General features: G+C 45.1%; 1 protein-coding gene across 5 annotated transcripts in view; it reads left to right on the top strand.

Moving 5' to 3' along the window:
* Nucleotides 1-17,824, top strand: part of MRPL42 (mitochondrial ribosomal protein L42) — a 116,459-nt gene extending 98,635 nt beyond the window's left edge. For 4 of the 5 annotated variants that reach the window (XM_075933222.1, XM_075933205.1, XM_075933215.1 and 1 more), the window contains 5 exons: nt 4,216-4,400; nt 9,034-9,097; nt 11,534-11,618; nt 16,450-16,613; nt 17,702-17,824. In XM_075933222.1, the coding sequence (XP_075789337.1) occupies nt 4,216-4,400; nt 9,034-9,097; nt 11,534-11,618; nt 16,450-16,613; nt 17,702-17,747 (544 nt within the window). In that variant the 3' untranslated portion in view covers nt 17,748-17,824. Of the gene's footprint in view, nt 1-928; nt 1,038-4,215; nt 4,401-9,033; nt 9,098-11,533; nt 11,619-16,449; nt 16,614-17,701 lie in introns of those variants that run through there. The other variant, XM_075933226.1, reaches the window with a different exon arrangement.
* The last annotated feature ends 1,963 nt before the right edge of the window (nt 17,825-19,787 follow it).

A 19,787-nucleotide genomic window follows, 5' to 3' on the forward strand; every position in this document is an offset into this window, starting at 1 on the left:
GGTTGTTTGGTTTGGCTTTGCCAAGAGATTTCACAGGTTCTTCACTTCGTCCCATTCAGCTCTTGTTACCTTGAGTTCTCTTGTTCCAACAGCAGCCACTTGTTCACAGTAAGATTGGCTTCTCGTTTTCAATCAGTCATCGAAAATGTTGAACCCCAGCGAGTCACAGTATCCAATGATTGAGTTTCCCCGTGTAGATCAAGCAGAACACTTCGAACACTTGGGGTTCGTAGTTTGACAACGACTTGTTGAATTTTTGCCAGAAATTTCTTTGCATGTTCTTTGTTCAGTCCATCCCAGATTGCCAACTAAAGAGTGTGACTACCATACCTCATCAGATGGACTTTTGAGTCCTCCTCATGAAGCCATGTTGGAAGTATGAGACTAGGGTCATTAACCCATTGCACAGCAGCATGCATGTTGAGTTTGATTTCATTCATTCTTTTAGTTCCTTCATCAGGCAAAATAGCTTCAGTTCTGTCCACATCCCTGTTCTCAGAGGTAGAAATGGTTTCATTGTCCTCGCTGAAATTTTTGATGGCACACATCACGTTTGCCGCATTGTCAACGCAGATGCTCAGCACTTGAATTTCACTGATCCCAAATTTTTCTAAAATAGCTTTTACTTGACTTTTCACGTAGGAAGAATTGTGATGCCCTTCAGTGTCAATTATGTCCAAGGTTTTTACCACAGCTTTATCTTTTCCGTCTTCGTAGTACTGAACATTGATTGCAAGGAATTTCTGTTTCCACAGGTTGCCGCATCCATTTTCAGGTAGCACAATTTTTGCTCCAAAGCTTTCTTGAGCTCTTCACAACCAGACTCAGCTGTGCTGACAATTAAATGATGAGCCACATCGTGTCCCGTCGAAACGCCAAGCTGCCGACCCATTTCACCTGCAATTTTTTGGAATCCTTTCTTCTTTAGCCTGCAGGTAGTGAGCGGTGTTGAACTCAAGCAGACCATTTCCATCAGCCCTTCATGGAAAGTATTGGCATCCACGGTGACTGTAACCTTTGAGGACTTCAAATATGAGGCAAGTTTTGTTTGCTCAATTTTGGGTTTCTTTTCAGATGAAGCGCCGCAAAAAGTCTTTTCTCCAGGAATTTTCAAAGAGCCAGATGAACGTCATTTAGCCGCGTCAGCTTTCTGTTTTGTCTCATCTTGCTGGTCCTTTTTTGTAACCAGAGCCACATAGTTTTCAGGATGGTTACGTTTTACATGCCACCAAAGGTTGAAACTTTTCGCTTCACTTGTCTTGAAGCTACATGGTTTGAACTCACCATTCACTTCCATTTTCATCTTGCACGTTGCCGATTTCTTCTTTGCTTTCCCCAAAAGCCCAAATTTGGGCTTTTCAAATTCAACAATTAAGGCGTCGTTGAGATCGTTTTCCGTAAATCGGCTATCAGTCATGGGGGGCAGATCTGATACATTGTTGAAGCCATGGCAAAACATTTTTGTGCTGCTACCGCATCCAAATGGTTTTTGGTTTGATCTTCGAAAAGCAATGAATAAAAGCATTACATTTTTTTATAATGTACCGGCTTGTGAAATCTTAACCACTTAAGGTACTTCGAATTTATTTTGGATTTTCTGAACACACGATTGCATTTTCTTTTTACACAAAATTATTATTAAAGACACAGACATTATTTCATTTCTTTATATTAAAGTGTTTTTGAGATATTAATCAGAAATTAACTTTTCATCACCTCCTTGAAGGGACTGTAGCTCCCTAAGGAAGAATTTTAGGACATGTGTTCACAGAAACGTTTTTTCTTAAAATGACCTCAGGATTCACCCCCAAAGTTGTTGGACATTTTCCAGTCACTCTGGATATATCACAAAAATCACTCCTACTTTATGCAAAAATGTGTACTGTATATTTATATGCCTACTGCACGCGACTTTCAGTAAATTTTAAATTACGAACAATGCTACCAAAATGCCGTTGAACAGATGACACATAAAATAAGTCCTCCAGAGTGTTACGGGAGCATGTACAAATGAACAAATGTACCGGTAACGGGAGCCTGTGTGAGAAATGAGTTTAAGTGGTTAATATCTCTTGCGATACCTTAATATATCAGTAAACAAAAACATTATTTTTTTCTATATACCTGTTTGTGATATCTTAAATGTTACATCTTGCATCACACTTTTCCATAATCACAGCACTCAGCGTGTCTCATTGATCAACCCTTACAAAAGAAGTATCTACACATACTTATCTAACTAACCTTGGCACAAGGGTGGGAGGAGTCTGCAGTGTTGCCAGATGTCTGATAATTATCTGATTCTTTAATAAAACATCTCCAAAAAATTTTGTAATTGTGTATCTGTACATTAAATCTTGATTTTGGCCAAAGTGAGAATAACTGTGACATATTACATAAAGTGGTAAAGTAGATATTAATATCAATTGTTATACAATCTGAAACTTTTTGGCACCTTTAGGACTTTCTTGCTAAAATATCATTCATTTTGGATTGAAAATGAAAATGGGGGGGGGGGGGGAAACTGGAGCAGTCAAGGTTTTTTGTGCTCCGGCTCTGCTCCAGCTCTGGGCAAAAACCTGTAGCTCCACTGCTCTGCGCTCCAGCTCTGGGCTCCACTCCAAAGCCCTGCTGCTAAGTAGAGATGTTAGCGTATAGTTGAGTAAACGATTAACCGATAAGCCTAGGCTTCTTGGTTAATCCTATTGACCAGTGTGTGTGACACACACACACACACACACACACACACACACACACTCTTGCTGCCTCTGTATCAAAGGCAGCTATTGGGGGGGGGGGGGGGGAGAAGAGGAGTGGGAGCCAGTGTCTGTAAGGTGCTGGCTTTAAGCAGGTGCTCCACAGACACCAGATCCACATGCCCCCCTCATTCCCCACGCTGCTGCCTCTGATAGAGAGGCAGCAATGCAGAGTGTGGGGGGGGGGGGCAGGTGGGAGCGAATAGGCACCATGAGCCATCTTTCAAGCCAGCTCCCACAGACCTGCCTGCTCCCTTCCCCCCCAGGCTTCATCCTACAGAAGCAACAAGGGGGGGACAGGCAGGAGCTGGTTTCCCACAGCACCAGCTCTGTGCTGCTACCTCCCCCAGCCCCATACTGCTGCCTCCATCAGCATCCTGCAGGGTAGCAGGCAGGCGGTCCACAAGGGGAGCTGGTTTTTAAGCTGTATTCCCCACTCGGACCTGCTCCTGCCTGCCACCCCACTCGGCTGCCTCTGATAAGCAGCAGTGCGTGATGGAAGGGGGCTCCCCGGGAGCTGAGCCAGAGAACACTGGCTGCTGAACCCGCCCCTGGAGACTATTGAATAGTCATGTAATCGATAATATTTTATGCAGTTACATGACTATTCAATTACACAATATCTAATATCCCTACTGCTAAGCCTCACCCTTTGGATCAGAAGCCTCTGGCACCCGGATCTCCCTACAACCACCCAAACCCTCTCTCACATTTCCCCACCCTTGAGCCTCACACTCTGCATTGGGAACCCCTCACAACTGCCCCCACCTCACAGAGCCCCAATAAGCTGCACTGTGTCACCTCCAAGCCCCACTTCCTTAGCACCCAAAACGCCTACTGACACCCCCCCTCCCCCCGCCCGCATCCAACCTTCTGTTGTCTCCAAGATGAGTCTTAACCACCTTTACCTGGACTCCCTTGCATAATCCCATTCCCTGTGCATCCTGATCCATCCCAAACCCACCAATGGAGGGGTGTGTGTGTGTGGGTGTGTGTGTGTGTGTGTGTGCATGCTTGCGCGCGCGCGCTGTCCACATTCAGATGGTGCCTCATAGAACCCTGGTACTTTTGAGAGAATTCTGCACCAAAATAAAAATTGTACCAAAATATTAAAATTCTGCAGAATCTTGTGTATTTTATTTGACAAATTAACACAATATGATCACCATTTTCAATTATTTTGGTAATTTATTTGAAAATACTTGTAAGCAAGTAATTGAAAATAGTGTGGTTATATTGTGTTGACAAAATGCAGAATTTTAAAATATTATTCATGGAATTTCTATTTGTTTGGCACAGAATTCCTTCAGGAGTACTATTTAGTAAATGCTATTTCTTAATTCACTACAAATATTGTGAGCACTTGTTGAACAATATGTAACATGCTAAATTGTATTTTTCATAGACCTTGAATCTTTTATTAATAAACTAATTTTCAACTTTTCTGTCTCCTGAATAGTGGTGAAACCTCCTCCGCCAGAAGTGTGTTCTGCAATAAAAAGGATACCATTTACTCCAGAACATTTTTCTCCAGCACCAGTTTTCTGTCTGTTGTGAGCATGGCAGTCACACTGAGAAGAACTGTGTTGTCCAGTACTATGTGGATGCATTTAGCAGCATTCAGTAGGCAAACCCCAGTACAGAGTAAGCAATATTGCTGTTTTATAAAAATCCTATGTTAAGAATTTTTTTGGTTTAAAAAAAATGTAATTCTTTGAAACAAATGAACAAGGAACAATAATGTGCAGTGTTGTCTGTTTTTGCAATAATTCAGATTGGCTTATGGGGTGTGTTAGTTGAAGGTAGCAATGCGTTTAAGAAAAAGAGCTGGAAGTCTGGAGTTGTAGGTACCAGCCAAAAAAAATCTTACTTTTAGTATCTCCATCTTGATATTAAAACCAAACATAAGCAGTGTCACTTCTAAAATATGGCAGCAAAAGTTGGCAGAAAAACATTTTATCAATTGTGCTGATTCTGGGTGTTCTTTTCTAAAACTCATTGTTTAAGTGAATATAATTCAGATCTTGAAGTATAGTGGTGGTAATCTCTCGCCACACTGGAGTGGTAAGTGTGAATGAACACCACACAGTGCCAATAAAAGTAGAGTTTCGCCAGTAAAACTTTCTGGATGAGGCCTAGTTTTAGGTTTCTATGCCTGTTGTCTTTGTGAAATATGTGGGAAGTAAGACATTGTGTTGTATCTGCCACAAGCAGTGGAATATTAATATTTAACCAAATTCATACTTGCAAACAGTAAAGTAATGGAACATTAGAAGAACTGTACCTGTCCTAGTTATTTTTGTGATCACTTTTGGATATCAGAAACTAGTTCTGGGTTCTTGTACCTAATCTCTTACATAGATATGCATGTTGTCCTAATAAATCCCTGGAAAATGCTAATTTAAAAAAAAACCATAAATCTCAGTTCAGATTACCACCACACATACTTTAAAATCATCTTGAAAGTGGACACACACTGAAAGGCAAATGTTTTTAATATACTCTTCCGCTTGTGTGCCTTTATCATAAGATAGCTATAAAATGTTTGAGTTCCTACCCTGTAATCTGGCCAGAACCCAAAAACAATGGTGCATGAGCTCATTAATTACTTCTGAATTAAAACTCCATGTGGTTTGGGGTGGGAGGCGAAGATGCAGCAATTCTATGAAAAATGAAAGCATTTTTGGAATTTTCATAGATAACAAATTATAAATACAAAATACAAAGCAAAGTTCCACATAACTTTCTGGCATTTCTGGACCTGCATGTAATGTGATAATTTTTTAATATTCTATCTGATCAATTCCAACATTTCAGGGAATGTTCTAAGTAGGGATGTAAAATCATGTTTAATTGGTTAAATGGTTAAACACAGTGCTAACACTACGTTAACTGATTAAAAGGGATGGGCTAGAGTGATCCCTGTATGGGGGCTGCAACTGGAGCCCCATCCTCCACGCAGGGGGCCCAACAGGTTGAAGCAACCCTCTGCCCACAGCTGGGCTGTTCCCGGGTACCAGTTAAACCGTTGCCTGGTAAGCATTACATATTAAGGGTGATGCTTATTGGGTAACTGTTTAACTGGTTACCCGTTAACATCCTTAATTTTAAGCATCAGTGGGCAGAATACGAATGCCAATTTTCATGAAAATCAAGCCTAGGATAGCCTAGTACTATAGGCAGAGGAATCTCAATGGTGCGCCCTGCTGCTGCATATCAGAGATAGTATCTTAACTTGCATGGGGAGATGCTCTGTGGCCTGCAGTGTAAGAAAAGTAAGGGTTTTGGAGGTTGGAGAAAAGAAGTAATATGGAATGGGGAAGAGTTGGGTTGGGGGAAGCAGATGGAATTAGAGGGTCCCTGGGTTGGAGGGGAGAGCAACGGCTTGGGGGCGAGTGGCAGAAGTTTGGGAGGTTGTGTGTGTGTGTGTGTGTGTGTGTGTGTGTGTGTGTGTGTGTGTGTGTGTGTGTGTGTGTGTGTGTGGCGGGGGGAAATGATCGAGGAAGCAAGACTCAGGAGTAGGGGAAGTGGAAATAGAAAACACAAGGACTGGAAGTAGGGGGCAGGGCAGAGACTGTTTATAGCAGACCCTACAATTTATCAGCACAACGTCTGCAAAAAATGCCTGAAAGAAGAAAGGCAGGCCCTCTCTTTGTGGGAACTGATTACCAGCCAGGCCTTTGTGTTATGTTCTGGAATCATGTGGGAAGAGGATGGAGGCAGAGCCATACCATCCATAGGCTAGTTTGGGGGAGTCCTGTGGGGCCCAGAGTAGCCTGGGGTTGCTGCGGGGAGGGGAGAAGGTGTCTTGCACCAGCTGCTGAGGTTAGGCCTACTTCCACACTTAACAGTAGTAGCGGTAGCTGCAGGAAGTGGAGCGACCCACCCCCAGCCTTTTCCACTCCACCATCATGCAGACAGGTCGCTCTGCTTCCCACTGTCATGGGGACCCCTGATGCCAATCCCCGGCCCCTCGCTAATCCCCTGAGTGCAGTAGGGGGGTGGCATCCCAGGGAATTCCCCTCCCCCCCGGGATGGTCCTGAATGGTGGCGTCGGCTGAGTAACTGAAGAGTAAAGGACAAGGCAGCTCTACGAGCAGTGGCTAAGGAGTGTAACCCCTATCCCTCCATGATCCCTACGAACTAGAATTAAGAAGAGTAACTGGTTTAACTAACAAACTCACCTAGGGTATGTCTACACTAAAAAGTTAATTCGAACTAACGGATGTTAGTTCAAATTAACTTTGATAGGCGCTACACTAGCGCTCTGCTAAGCGGAGCGCTTAGTTCGAACTAGGTAAACCTCATTGTACGAGGACTAAGCCTAGTTCGAACTTACTAGTTCGAATTAAGGGGTGTGTAGCCCCTTAATTCGAACTAGTGGGAGGCTAGCCCTCCCCAGCTTTCCCTGGTGGCCACTCTGGCCAACACCAGGGAAACTCTATTGCCCCCCTCCTGGCCCCGGACCGCTTAAAGGGGCATGGGCTGGCTACGGTGCCCGTGCCAGGTGCAAGCCTGCCAGCACCCAGCTAGCAGACCCTGCACTTGGCACGGCTCGAGCCAGCCACCCGATGCCCCCCAGCCCTCCCCCTCTTCCCGGGACCAGGCTGGTGGCTCCCGGGAGCTTGCCCGGGACCGCAAGAGGCGGGCACCCGCCTGGTCTAGTGCGGACATCGTGGACCTCGTCCACAACCTCCGCACTAGGCACAGGAAAGTGGCTGTCTAGGGCAGGAGAGCTGCCAGCCTGGCCACCCAGGAGCAGGTGTGCATGAAAATCAAGGGGGTCCACTGAGACCCCCGACCCTGAGCTTACAATGGCCGTACTGGGTCAGACCAAAGGTCCATCTAGCCCAGTAGCCTGTCTGCCGACAGCGGCCAACCCTAGGGACCCTAGAGGGGATGGACCGAAGACAGTGACCAAGCCATTTGTCTCATGCCATCCCTCTCCAGCCTTCCACAAACTTTGGGCAGGGACACCACTCCTACCCCCTGGCTAATACCACTCCATGGACCCAACCTCCATCATTTTATCTCACTTCTCTTTAAACTCTGTTCTAGTTCTAGCCTTCACAGCCTCCTGCAGCAAGGAGTTCCACAGGTTGACTCTTTGCTTTGTGAAGAACAACTTTCTGTTACTAGTTTGAAGCCTGCTACCCATTCCTTTCCTTTGGTGTCCTCTAGTTGTTCTATTATGGGAACTAATGAAGAACTTTTCTGTATGCACCCTCTCCACCCCACTCATGCTTTTATAGACCTCTATCCTATCCCTCCTCAGTCTCCTCTTTTCTAAACTGAAAAGTCCCAGTCTCTTTAGCCTCTCTTCATATGGGACCTATTCCAAACCTCTGATCATTTTAGTTGCCCTCCCCTCTCCCACCCTCTCTCTTCCCCTATCCCACCTCCTTTTCCCAGTCTCCCCGAGTTTTGTTCAATAAAGAGAGATTCTATTTTTGACCACACGTTTTCTTTATTTTGTACATCAGGAAGGGGGGCTAGGGAAGGGTAAGTGGAAGGAGGTGAGGGAGGAATGGGGTACGAGCCCCCGATGGGGAGGACTGGGCTGGCTCTGCGGGCTTCTGGGGGTGGAAGCTCTCCTGCAGCCCCCCAATTGCCCCCTCTCCCCAGATGGCAGCCTGCGGCAAGTGCAGCCGGTCTGATGGCCGAGTGCTGTGAAGTGCCCAGTGTGGGCACTCAGGGCACTCCAAGCCAGGACTGCTTTGCAAGTGGGGCACCCCTGAGAACTGTCTGTCCGGGGTGGGGGTCGGGTCCCTTTAAGCACAGCCCTCGGCTAGCCTGAGGCAGCAGCTCCACGCTCCAAGTCCTCATCTGATGCCCTGCCGGCACTGCTTCTGGCCATCCTTAACCCCGGTTCAGGGTCCACTTAATGTGGACATGCTAGTTCGAATTAGCAAAACGCTCATTTGAACTAGTTTTTTAGTCTGGATGCATTAGTTCGAATTAGCTTAGTTCGAATTAACTAATTCGAACTAAGTTAGTTCGAATTAGCGCTGTAGTGTAGACATACCCCTAGAGTGGAGCACCCACGGGGACACTTCTCGAAGAATGATCGTTACTACACAAGGTAACTTCTCCTTATAATAGGATTATTGAAACATTAGCATGATATTCCAGACACTTTCTAAATGGTATAGTTAAACTTAAACTGAATGTGCATTTCTGGTTGTGATCAAGTTTTCCAGATAACTTTACACCTGTATTCTGTTAATTCTGCTGCTCTTTCATTTGTTCTTATTGGTGCTTTCTGTTGTCTTTGCAGGTGGAACTGCACATTATACTCGCCATAAATCTACGTATTCAGTACTTCCTGAAGACTATAACTGGTACACAGCCAAATATATTTTGATTCACTATGGACTTCATTTGACCAATAGCTTCAGAGATTCATATTGGAGTAGTTGCCCTATCTGCTGTTAGTCTTGCTGTTTTCTTTGTCAAGCATTTATTTTGAAAGTTTTTTGCATTGATTTAGCCCTTTTCTGAACAGCCTTGTTTCTAGATGTAAGGCTTTTGAAATTAAGCTTAATATAGTGCTCCCTCCAATTGAGTGCACAAGTTAGCCTATGGATGTACAGGCAGTCCCCGGGTTACGTACAAGATAGGGACTGTAGGTTTGTTCTTAAGTTGAATCTGTATGTAAGTCGGAACTGGCGTCCAGATTCAGCCGCTGCTGAAACTGACCGCCAGTTCTGACTTACATACAGAATCAACTTAAGAACCCCAGGCGTCCCCAAGTCAGCTGCTGCTGAAACTGATCAGCAGCTGATTCCAGGAAGCCCGGGGCAGAGCAACTCTGCCTGGGGCTTCCTGTAGTCAGCGCTGGTCAGTTTCAGCAGAAGCTGACTTGGGGACACCTGGGGCAGAGCAAGTTGGGGACTGCCTGTATTCTAAATTGATTCCAAATGTGAATTAAATTAAAACCGACGCAGTGTTGGTCTCTGAATCTGTAAACAAAGGACTGTAGCACTTCTGCTGATATTTATAGCTTTGTCAAGAAACCTGGTGAAATTTATAGTGGCTGCTTGGGAAAGTTGAATAGCAATATAATCAGTTCCTCTAGTTCTTTACTGGGTAAAAATCTTAAAAAAAGCGGAGAAGGGAAGATAGAATAGTGGAGACCTCTCACCTCATAGAAACTAACAGGCTCTGGAGGGAAGATAGGACAAACCTCATCCCTGCCAGTACATTTTGTGGAGCTTCACATTTATCATGCTTACCAAGTAAAAGGTGATAGGTAGGCCCTAGTACTTGTTAGAAATCCCAGCTCACTTTCTTGCCCAGTGGATTAGAGGTGCTAAACTTTTCTGTAGGGCATTGGCCCATAGATTACTGAGAGGAGATAATGCCACTGGCTTTTATGCTTTATTTCTGGCTTATAGGTATTTTGTAGACATTATGCCTTATTTCCAAATTTTTTTGATAAAAAGCGTTAGGAAGAAACTACAGTAAAACTCCGATAGTCCGGCATCCAACTGTTCGGCACTCCCGATACTCTGGCATCAAAATGCCAAGCACTCATAACCAGCTGATTAAAAAGCCTGCTGCTCAGCACACGTGCTGGCTGTAACCAGAGGGAGCATAAGGTTGGGGGGCGGTGGAGGGGGGAGTGGGATCGTGTTACAGTATGGAGAAGAGCATTTTGCTTCAGCAAAGGGGAGGGGAGAGGGAGGAGGATCAGGTTACAGCATGGTGGAGCTGCGGAGGGGAGGGGAAGGAGGATCACGTTACAGCACAGAGGAGACAGGAAGAGGAAAGGAGAGGGAGGGAGATTGTGTCCTGGCCAGCTGTTAAGCCATGCAGCTGTACCGGACCTCCCGATTTTCCGGCAAATCTGATAATTTGGCACCACTTAGCTCCAAAAGGTGCTGGATTATCGGAAGTCTACTGTATCTGAAATCTTATGATCTTAAATGTGGCACGGTACAATTTTCAAAGATGTCTGTGACTCCAGAATCTTAGTCCCATTGAAAGTCAGTGGCTCTCAGGCTGCTAAATCACTTAGTAACATTTTCAAGATTGCTATCAAAAAGTCAAAAGACAACTTGCGCACTTAAATTTGTGTTCAGTACCCTAGAACAGGGGTGTCCAAACTTTTTTCAACGAGGGCCAGATTTGATGAAGTGAACATGCGTAAGGGCCAACCATTTTGCCTGACATTCTTTGAACCATTAAAATTAAATGCAAATTAACTATTTTATGCAAAGTTTATTGCAAACGGCATACTTTTCATTTCGTCACATGGATGACAAATCTAAACAGGTGTTAAATCACTCTGCCTTTCATATCTGAAGGCCAGATGAAAAAAAAAATCCAGGAAGCTGAAATATGTCAGGAACATTGTAAAGTACATTACATATTATTGGTAATAAAGGTTGTCTGTCAACTTTTAAGTTCAAAAAATATGAACAGGAACATAACACCAAGTATACATGTTGTGTCCAAATATATTTATAACTGATTTAGACCAACTGACATTAACTGAGATTTTACAATGTATTCATCTCGATACATATGGATTCGTTGGGGGCCATAAAAGATAGATATTGCCAAATTACCTGAGGGGCCGTATTAAACCGGAACACGGGCCGCAATTGGCCCGCGGGCCGGACTTTGGACATGCCTGCCCTAGAATTTCCACCAGTTTCTTATCAGCCAGACTGACTCTTGTCTCTTCCAAAGTGCTTTCGCCTGCACAAAAGTGTTGTTTATAATAATAATGGGATACGCTGATCTGTATACATTTTTTTTATCCTTTATAGTAAAGTGGAACTTGCTCTGACGTCAGATAAGAGGACAATTGTCTGCCACCATCCTTCAGTTGAAATTCCATATGAGCACACACAGGTATATATGGATTTGTACAACTGTTTCCTGTTCACTTGAACACATAGACAGTCTTTAATTTGCCCAAGAACATTCTTTTGGGATATCCTTCTTTTAGCTCTCACAGAATATCTCAGTACACTGGATAACATAGCCAGAACATTGTGATATAAATGTATACAGGTTGGACCTCCCTGGTCCAGCACCTGATCCGTCCTGAATGAGGGAATTTGCCAGAACAGGGAAAGTTCCCTTCCACCTGCGTCCCAAGACACTGCCCCTTCCTCCGGCTGGCTCTGCTTCAGCCCTGCTGCAACAGGGTTTGGGCTTGGCTCCAGCCTGCTGTTGCCAGCCTGTTGGGGCTCTCCAGGGATGGAGCTCCTCAGCTGCTGTGGCCCATGCAGCCGAGGCTTCCTGGAGACAGGGCTCTGTGGTTTCCCTGCCGCACCTGGCTGGGGTTTCTGGGGATGGGGCTCCATGGCTACCGTGCGTGTCTGGGACTCCCGAGGGTTGGGGTGCTGCGGCTCCCTCGCTGCTGCTTCACTATGTCACAGCATTGTGGCTACCCCGCTGCTGCCACACCTGACTTGGGCCTCAAGGGACTTGGCTCCGCAATTGCCTCGCTGAGCTGTGCCCAGTCAGAGTCTTCTGGGGATGGGGCTCTGTGGCTGCCCTGCTGCTGTCCCAGTTGGCAGGGCTCTATGATGTTGCCGGTCTAGAGAGTCCTGGATTTAGGAGATTCAAGCATTAATGAGTTTAGCTACCATCTTGCCAAGCACGGCAACTCCCGGCACACATACCACAAGTGACTCATGAGCCGATTTCCCGTGCACGCGGGGTGGGGGCTCAGTCCCACCTCCCCACCACACGCAGCCAGGAGTTCGTGCTGCAGCTCCAGCCTCAGCAGCGCAGACGCTGGCTGGAGCATTAGCTCTGGCTTCCTGCTGAGAGCAGGGGGTGGGAGAGGCGCGTGCACATCCCTGGGGCTGCCTCTACCTAGCCTGGGTGTGCAGCTCCTGGGAGCTAAGGGGTTAACCCCCCACACACTTTCTGGCTACAGACTGCTTGCTTCAGGAGGGAGCAGAGCTGGGTCTGCATGAGGCTGCTCCTCGTAGGCTGTGTGGGGTTCGGAGAGCCCCTTCCCCAGCCACCCTCTGCACCCAGCCAGGCAACAGCCAGCCCTGGGCAGCCCCAGAGCTGCAGCCTGCAGTCAAAGGGTTGATCCAGGAAAGGAAGAGACTCTGCCCTGTCTTGCCTCTCCTTGCCCTAGTGCTGCTGCCCTGCCAGTGAGTGCGCTGGGGGGGGCAGGAGAGGGGTAAAGGAGGATCGGGGGCAGGATGGGAGGGGACAGGGGTTGTGCTAAGGGGCATAGGGTGATGCAGGGGATCAGGCTTGGGAGAACCATGGGGCTGAGGGGAGTGAGACTGAAGCAGAGGGAAGATGTGAGGGGGGGGGGGGGATACAGTCTTACTTTGCAGAAGCTACTCTTTCCTTTACTCCCCACTTCTTTGCCTCCTTCCCCAACTAGCTACCTGGCTGCATTCTCACCCTCACCTTTTCTGTTTCCCCAACCCCCTCCTGCCCCCAAACTCTCTCATATACCCCACCCCTCATCCTCTTCTGCTGTGAAACTCCCTTCTATATCTTGCCCTCCCAGCCCTGTCCCACACATTGAACCCCTCATTTTTTCCCACCCCAGAACCTAAGGGGGTTTGCAAAATCCATTAATTCTGGAACCCCAGAAAAGTAAATCCGGCCTATGAGAAGCCCTGAACCTTAGTCTTCCCCTCACCACATGGGGACTGGAGTTTTGGAGATTTTTGCTTCTCACTTTTGTGGTCCCCAACTGATGTTTTTCTGTAGGTCTGTGACCCCAACCCAAAAAAGGTTCCCCACCCCTGCCATAAATAAAGAAAACATTGATACCTTTTGCATTGGACATGGTATTTTACTTTATTTAAAATGAAGTTTGATAAACTAACATGAGAAAATTAAAATGCTTAATCTGTTTACATAATTACTCCCAAGTCATTTTATTAGTGCTGCAGCTGGGGAGAATGGTTTAATTTAAATTATTAATTAACAGTGAGCTTCCATTAGCAACTGGTAGTCCACGGAAAGTTTTGCATTGACCCAGGTGGTCCATGGGGCATGTGGGGGAGAGGCTCTCTCCACCCTTTCTGGGAGAGTGGCGTGGCTTGGCCCAGGGCAGGAGGGTTAAATCTTGGCACACAGCTTCAGAAAGGTTTCTGATTGAGGTATTTCAAACTGTTGGTGGGAGCAGGGAAAATATACCATGGAGATGGGTGCTGTATAGAACAGATCTGGATGCTCTTTCATACTTCCACTGACTTCTGTGTGGTCTTGGACCAGTTACTTCATGTTTCTGTGCTATAGATTCCACAGAGGAGATTCACTTGCAGGAAATGCGGATAGGCATGGAGGATTATGGGGGGGTCTCTGCCTGTCAGGGATAGCTCAGGTTTCTGCAAACACAAGTGCTCTTTAATTACAGCTATTTCCCACCCCCACCTTAAAATCCATGTACAGGTTTTTCACAGCCAAACTCTGCCAGCAGCAGGCACACAAGCCCTAATCCTCTCTGCCTTGCCTTTCTCTTCTCCCTTCCTCCCAGCCTTTAGAAGCCCTGGCTAATTAAGCTAGCAGCTGTTTCTCATTGCCAGGTGAGCACAGGGTTATTCAACCAGCCCCAATCCTTTCTCCTTATTTGGGCTGGAGTAGCAAGGATTGATTAAACCATCCTTACTCAGCCCCCATCACAGGGATACAATTCTGGGAGAGGGATTCACAACCAGAGTAGGACAGGCACAGAGAGGACTGATTTAAATCAAAATGAATCTGGCAGTCCATGGGCTACCTTGCCTCTAAAACATTAAATTTTGATTAAATTGAGTTTTTCCATCATTTGTGCCTTTTCTGTATTCCTTGCACGTATTTAACTTGATAAATAATATAAAGCAGACGTGAGAGACTTTTTGTTTAGTTTCATTTTCTAATTTTTATGCACTTTTAAAAGACTGAAGTGATTTATTATAAACAGTCCAGGGGAGTGGTTAAATTGGTTGAGGGTTTAAAAATACTTAAAACATACTAATAGGCATTAATGTTCTTGAATTCAACTTTTAAGCAAAAGTAGGGATGTTAGCGAGTAGCTGACTTCTTGATTACCCGATAAGTATAAGTTTATCAGGTAGTGGAGTGGAGTTCTCAACTACTTGCTTCCCCTCGCCTTTGCTGCCTCTGTATGAGATGCAGTAAGGGGTGGGGGTCAGGAGACGGTTTCTCCCCCCCCCCCCAGCACCGTCTCTGCAGTGCCCCCAGCCTCCCCACCCCACTGCAAGGGGGGGATACAGAAAGCTGCTGCGAAGTAGCCCCTGTCCGCGGGTGTCCGAGCGGGTAGCTGGGTCCCCACTGTGGACAGGCTGCTGCCACCAAGCAGCCCATTCACAGTATCTGGGCTCACCGTGCACAGGGGCTGCTCTGGCAGCACAGCCTCTGTCCGTGGACAGCCATGGCCACTGCGAACAGGGGCTGCTTGACTTGGCACAAGCCAGAACTGACCAGTCCTGGTTCGCACTGGTCTGGGACGCTGTACCTCTGCATTTTAAATGTAGAAGGAGCCCGGTGGCTCTCACTATATTTAAAATGCAGAGGTGCAGCGTGGGTGGCTCCCAGAGCTGGCGCAAGCCAGGACTGTTGAGTCCTGGCTCGTGCCAGCTCAGAAAGCCGTTGCAGCTCTGCAGTGCAGCCCCTTATCGACTAGTGTAATCAATACAAATTGTATGGACTATACGATTAGCCAGATAACCACAGTTTAACATCCTTAAACAAAAGTAGAAAAGGAATGTATACTTCAGCAATAGCATACAGAAGTAGCACAGCAAGAGCCTTGCTCAGAATGGAGTCGTCTAGACTACATCCCCCTTTCAAAAGGGGGATGTAAATGAGCCCAATTGAAAGTGCAAGTGAAGCATGGATTTTTCAGGAATATGGGATCTTTTGAGAGAGGGATTTTTTTTCCCGAAAGCACCACCTCTAGACTGCGGTTTCACTTTCAAAATATCTTTTTTCGAAACAGCGCTCTGATATGAATATGCAAATAAAGCGCAGGATATTTAAATCGCACTTCATTCGCATTTTCGATCTGGCTCATTTACATCCCTCTTTTGAAAGAGGGACGTAGTCTAGGTAAGTCCAATGCTGCGGTCCAAGACTTTGGTTGAGATCTTGGGACTCATGTCAGCTGTCAAACAAATATGTGGGGACAGTATCTTCTCCAAGGAGCTGACAGTTTAAGCATCACAGTCTTGTAAACACACCATGAGTAATTTTTCCCCTTAGTGAGTAGATCCATTGCAGGAGAATCTGGGCCAAAGGAAACAAAATAGATGAAGGCGTTCAATATACGTGCAGAGTAGTCAGCGATGCTAAGCGTGTGGGTTAGTGGTAGTGGCCTGGAACTTGGGAGATTCACCCCTGGGAACAATTTGGAAATGGCAACTGTGAGCTGTTGCAACCCTGTGACCCCAGATGGTTGCCCCACTATCACTGAGGGAGAGAAGTGGGAGAAGATAATTAGGTAAGGAGGGGAAAGTAAAGCCTAAATAACCCCCAACTTGCGACCTTATCCCTGGAGCCGATCACGTTGCAAGTCGGGGCCATCCTGTACAGATAATACAGAACATTTTGGTAGCACATAAATGAATGAAAAGTACATGGCAGTGTCAACTGCAGCAATGACTTGACTCATAGCCTTTCAAAAAAGAAAAAATGCAGGCTAATTCTGAGTTTCTCTTTTAAACGAATATGTTCTCTACTGATGTTTTTGCAGCCCATACCTCGACCAGATCCCGTAGATAACAAAGAAGAAACACATGATCAAGTGCTGAAATCAAGATTAAAAGTCAAAGAGCTAAAGAATAGCACAGGACCTACATATGAGGAACTCAGCAAAATGTTTTATACAACAAAACATCGCTGGTACCCTGTGGGACAGTAAGTGTCTTTTCTAAAATACTTGTGCTTTTGGGATTGAAGGAAAGGAGGAATAAATAACGTGGGCCAAATTCACCCCTACTGTGACTCATGAGGTATGACATAAGGTTTGCATGAGATCAGGCTACTCAGGTTACATAACACTCAAAGTTCACAAATTTCATTGCACCACAACACTTTTCTCACAACAATTTACTACACAACCCCAGAAAGGGGCTGGGGGGCCACCTGTATCCACCCACCTGAGCCCCACTGCTCCAGGTCAGTGGGGCCACAGCCTGAACCTCACCGTCTCAGGGAAGAGGCAGAGTCAAAGCCCAAAGGGTTTCAGTCACAAGTGTGTACCTTGTAATCTGAGACCCACCATCCAGGGTTGAAGCTGTTGCATTTCAGCTTTGACTCCAGGTGGTGTGGTTTGGGCATGGACTTTGACACTGGGCCCCAGCAAGTCTAATCCTTGTGACCTAATTAAAATGGGATTGCAACCCACTTTGTGGTCCTGACCCATCATCTGAGAACCTTTTCTGTAGGGGTAAATTCGTTAAAGAATTTTCATTGGAGGTACTGTCTTATGACACTTGCCTTGGTGAGATTCTAAAGTAATGTAAAGCACCTTTGACCAAGAGCATTAGTTGCTGCCTAATATCTCTGTTGAAGATAAGATCTGCTCTGAGCAGGGTTAGATGACATCGTGCTTACCAGTGGCAGTCCACACTAGAACTTCTAACATTCCAAACAACAGTGGAGCTACACCAACATCAGCAGCAGTGATAAGCTTGGTAATAAATCCATAGTATAGACAAGACTTCAGTTGTTGACCTCAGAACTCCCATTTTGGTCAAATTACTTTCTCTTTCAGATGTGAATTTTCAAATTTGTTGTATAGTGTATTTGTTCTTGCAGCAGTAGAAGATGCACTGTTTATGTAGATAACGTTGTCAATAGGAGACAAGTGTATTGAGTAGCTCTTATGTATCTTTTTATAGGGCTATTAATATGTAATCTTTTACTGGCTAAAATCAAATCCTGATAGGAAAATCTAAGAAGCTTTACCAAACTGTTATCACTGCAATTCTTTCTTCTTCTAGGTACCACAGAAGACGCAAGAAGGTCAATCCTCCTAAAGAGAGATGATTACAATAATTTCTTGTCTATGTTCTTTGTTATTATCCACTACTGGAAATAAACCACAAAATCAAGAGTTTTGCTGATCAGTTCTATGTTGGTGTTTTGTATATATAAATAAAACCTGACACTGAAATTCTTGTATGGGTATCCAGATGGAAAGTCCCAGTAACAGAGCTGAATACCTAAGGCTTCCTAGAAAATTGAAATTAAATAAGTGAGACACAGATGACCTTTAAAATTGAGATGAAAAAATATTTGGCTCCTACAGCTGTTGATGATTGCAAGTACTGTAGTGTTATTGCCTCCAGGTACCACGTTACAAGTGTTTAAAATTGTCATATCTTACTGAAACTGGCTAGCTCTAGTTACAGCTTAGATTCAAGGTATAATTAACTCATATTTTTACAGACTGCCTGGAGCACCCAAATGTATCTATTTAAAAAGCTAACATTCAGTAAATTGTGTTAGGTATACGACACTCTTTTGTAGCTGTGTAGAGGAAGGAATGTCTGTTATGGCAGGGTAGTTAGTAAATGGCCAGCCCTTTCCTCCCTGTCGGGGAAGGCTTAGCCCTAAGAAGCACTTTTTCTATAATCTCTCTCAATTTCCAGAGATTGTGATATTTAGATCCTCTGTGTCCTAATCGAAGGACACTACAGGCCAGTCAACTTAACTGGAAAGATAATGGAGCAAATATTAAGGAATCCATCTGTAAATATCTGGAAGATAATAAGGTGATGACAACATGGATTTTAAAGAACAGATCATGTCACACCAACCTGATAGCTTTCTTTGATAGGATAATAAGTTTTGTGAATAAGGGACACATTAGACATAGTATACCTAGACTTTAGTAAAGCACTTGATACAGTCATCGATGACCGTCTTATAGATAAACTAAGGAGATACAACCTAGATGGGGCTACTATAAGGTGGGTGCATAAATGATTGAATAATTATTCTCAGAGTAGTTATCAATATATCACGGTCATGCTGGAAGGGCATAACAAGTGGGGTTCTCCAGATATCAGTTTTGGAACCAGTTTTCGATAATCTTCATCAGCTATTTAGATAATGGCATCGAGAGTAAGCTTATAAAGTTTGTGGATGATACCAAGCTGGGAGGGATTGCAAGTGCTTTGGACAATAAGGTCATAATTCAAAATGATCTGGACAAACTAGAGAAATTATCTGAGGTAAATAGGATTAAGTTCAATAAAAACACATGCAAAGTTCTCCATTTAGGGAGGAACAAAATCGGAAGTCGCTGTCTCGGAGGGAGTACTGCAAAATGGGATCTAAGGGTCATAGTGAACCACAAGCTAAGGATGAGTCAACAATGTGACACTGTTGGGGGGGGGAAGCAAACATCACTTTGGGATGCATTAAGAGGAGTGTTAGCAAGACAAGAGAAGTAGTAATTCTGCTCTGCACTGATTAGGCCTCAACTGGAGTATTATATCCATTTCTGGGCACCGCGTTTCAGAAAAGATGTGGAGAAATTGGAGAAGGTCCAGAGAAGATCAACAAGATTGATTCAAGGTATAGAAAATATGATCTATGAGGGAAGACTGAAAGAACTAGATTTGTTGAATATGGAAAAGAGAAGACTGAGAGGGAACATAAGAGCTTTCAAGTACCTAAAAGGGTGTTACAAGGAGGAGAGGGAAAAATGGTTCTCCTTGGCCTCTGATGATGAGAAGCAGTGAGCTTAAACTGCAGCATGGGAGGTTAGGTTGGACATTAGGAAAAGCTTCCTGTCAGGGTGGTTAAGCACTGGAATAAATTACCTAGGGAGGTTGTGGAATTTCCACCATTTAAGATAGTTAAGAGCAGGTTAAACAAATACCTGTCAGGGATGATTTAGAAGATGGTGCTGAGTCCTGCAGTGAGGACAGGGGACTGAACTTGACAATCTCTTGAGGTCACTTCCAGTTCTAGTATTCTATGATTGTTTGACTACAGGCAATCTGAACTAATAGATCGAAATGCTACCGGTGGCAAGCTTAGTTGCCTTTTGGATCCTAGAAGGCTGAAAGCCTGGTA

Source organism: Pelodiscus sinensis, chromosome 1 (assembly GCF_049634645.1).
Source record: "Pelodiscus sinensis isolate JC-2024 chromosome 1, ASM4963464v1, whole genome shotgun sequence".
NCBI lineage: Eukaryota > Metazoa > Chordata > Testudines > Trionychidae > Pelodiscus > Pelodiscus sinensis.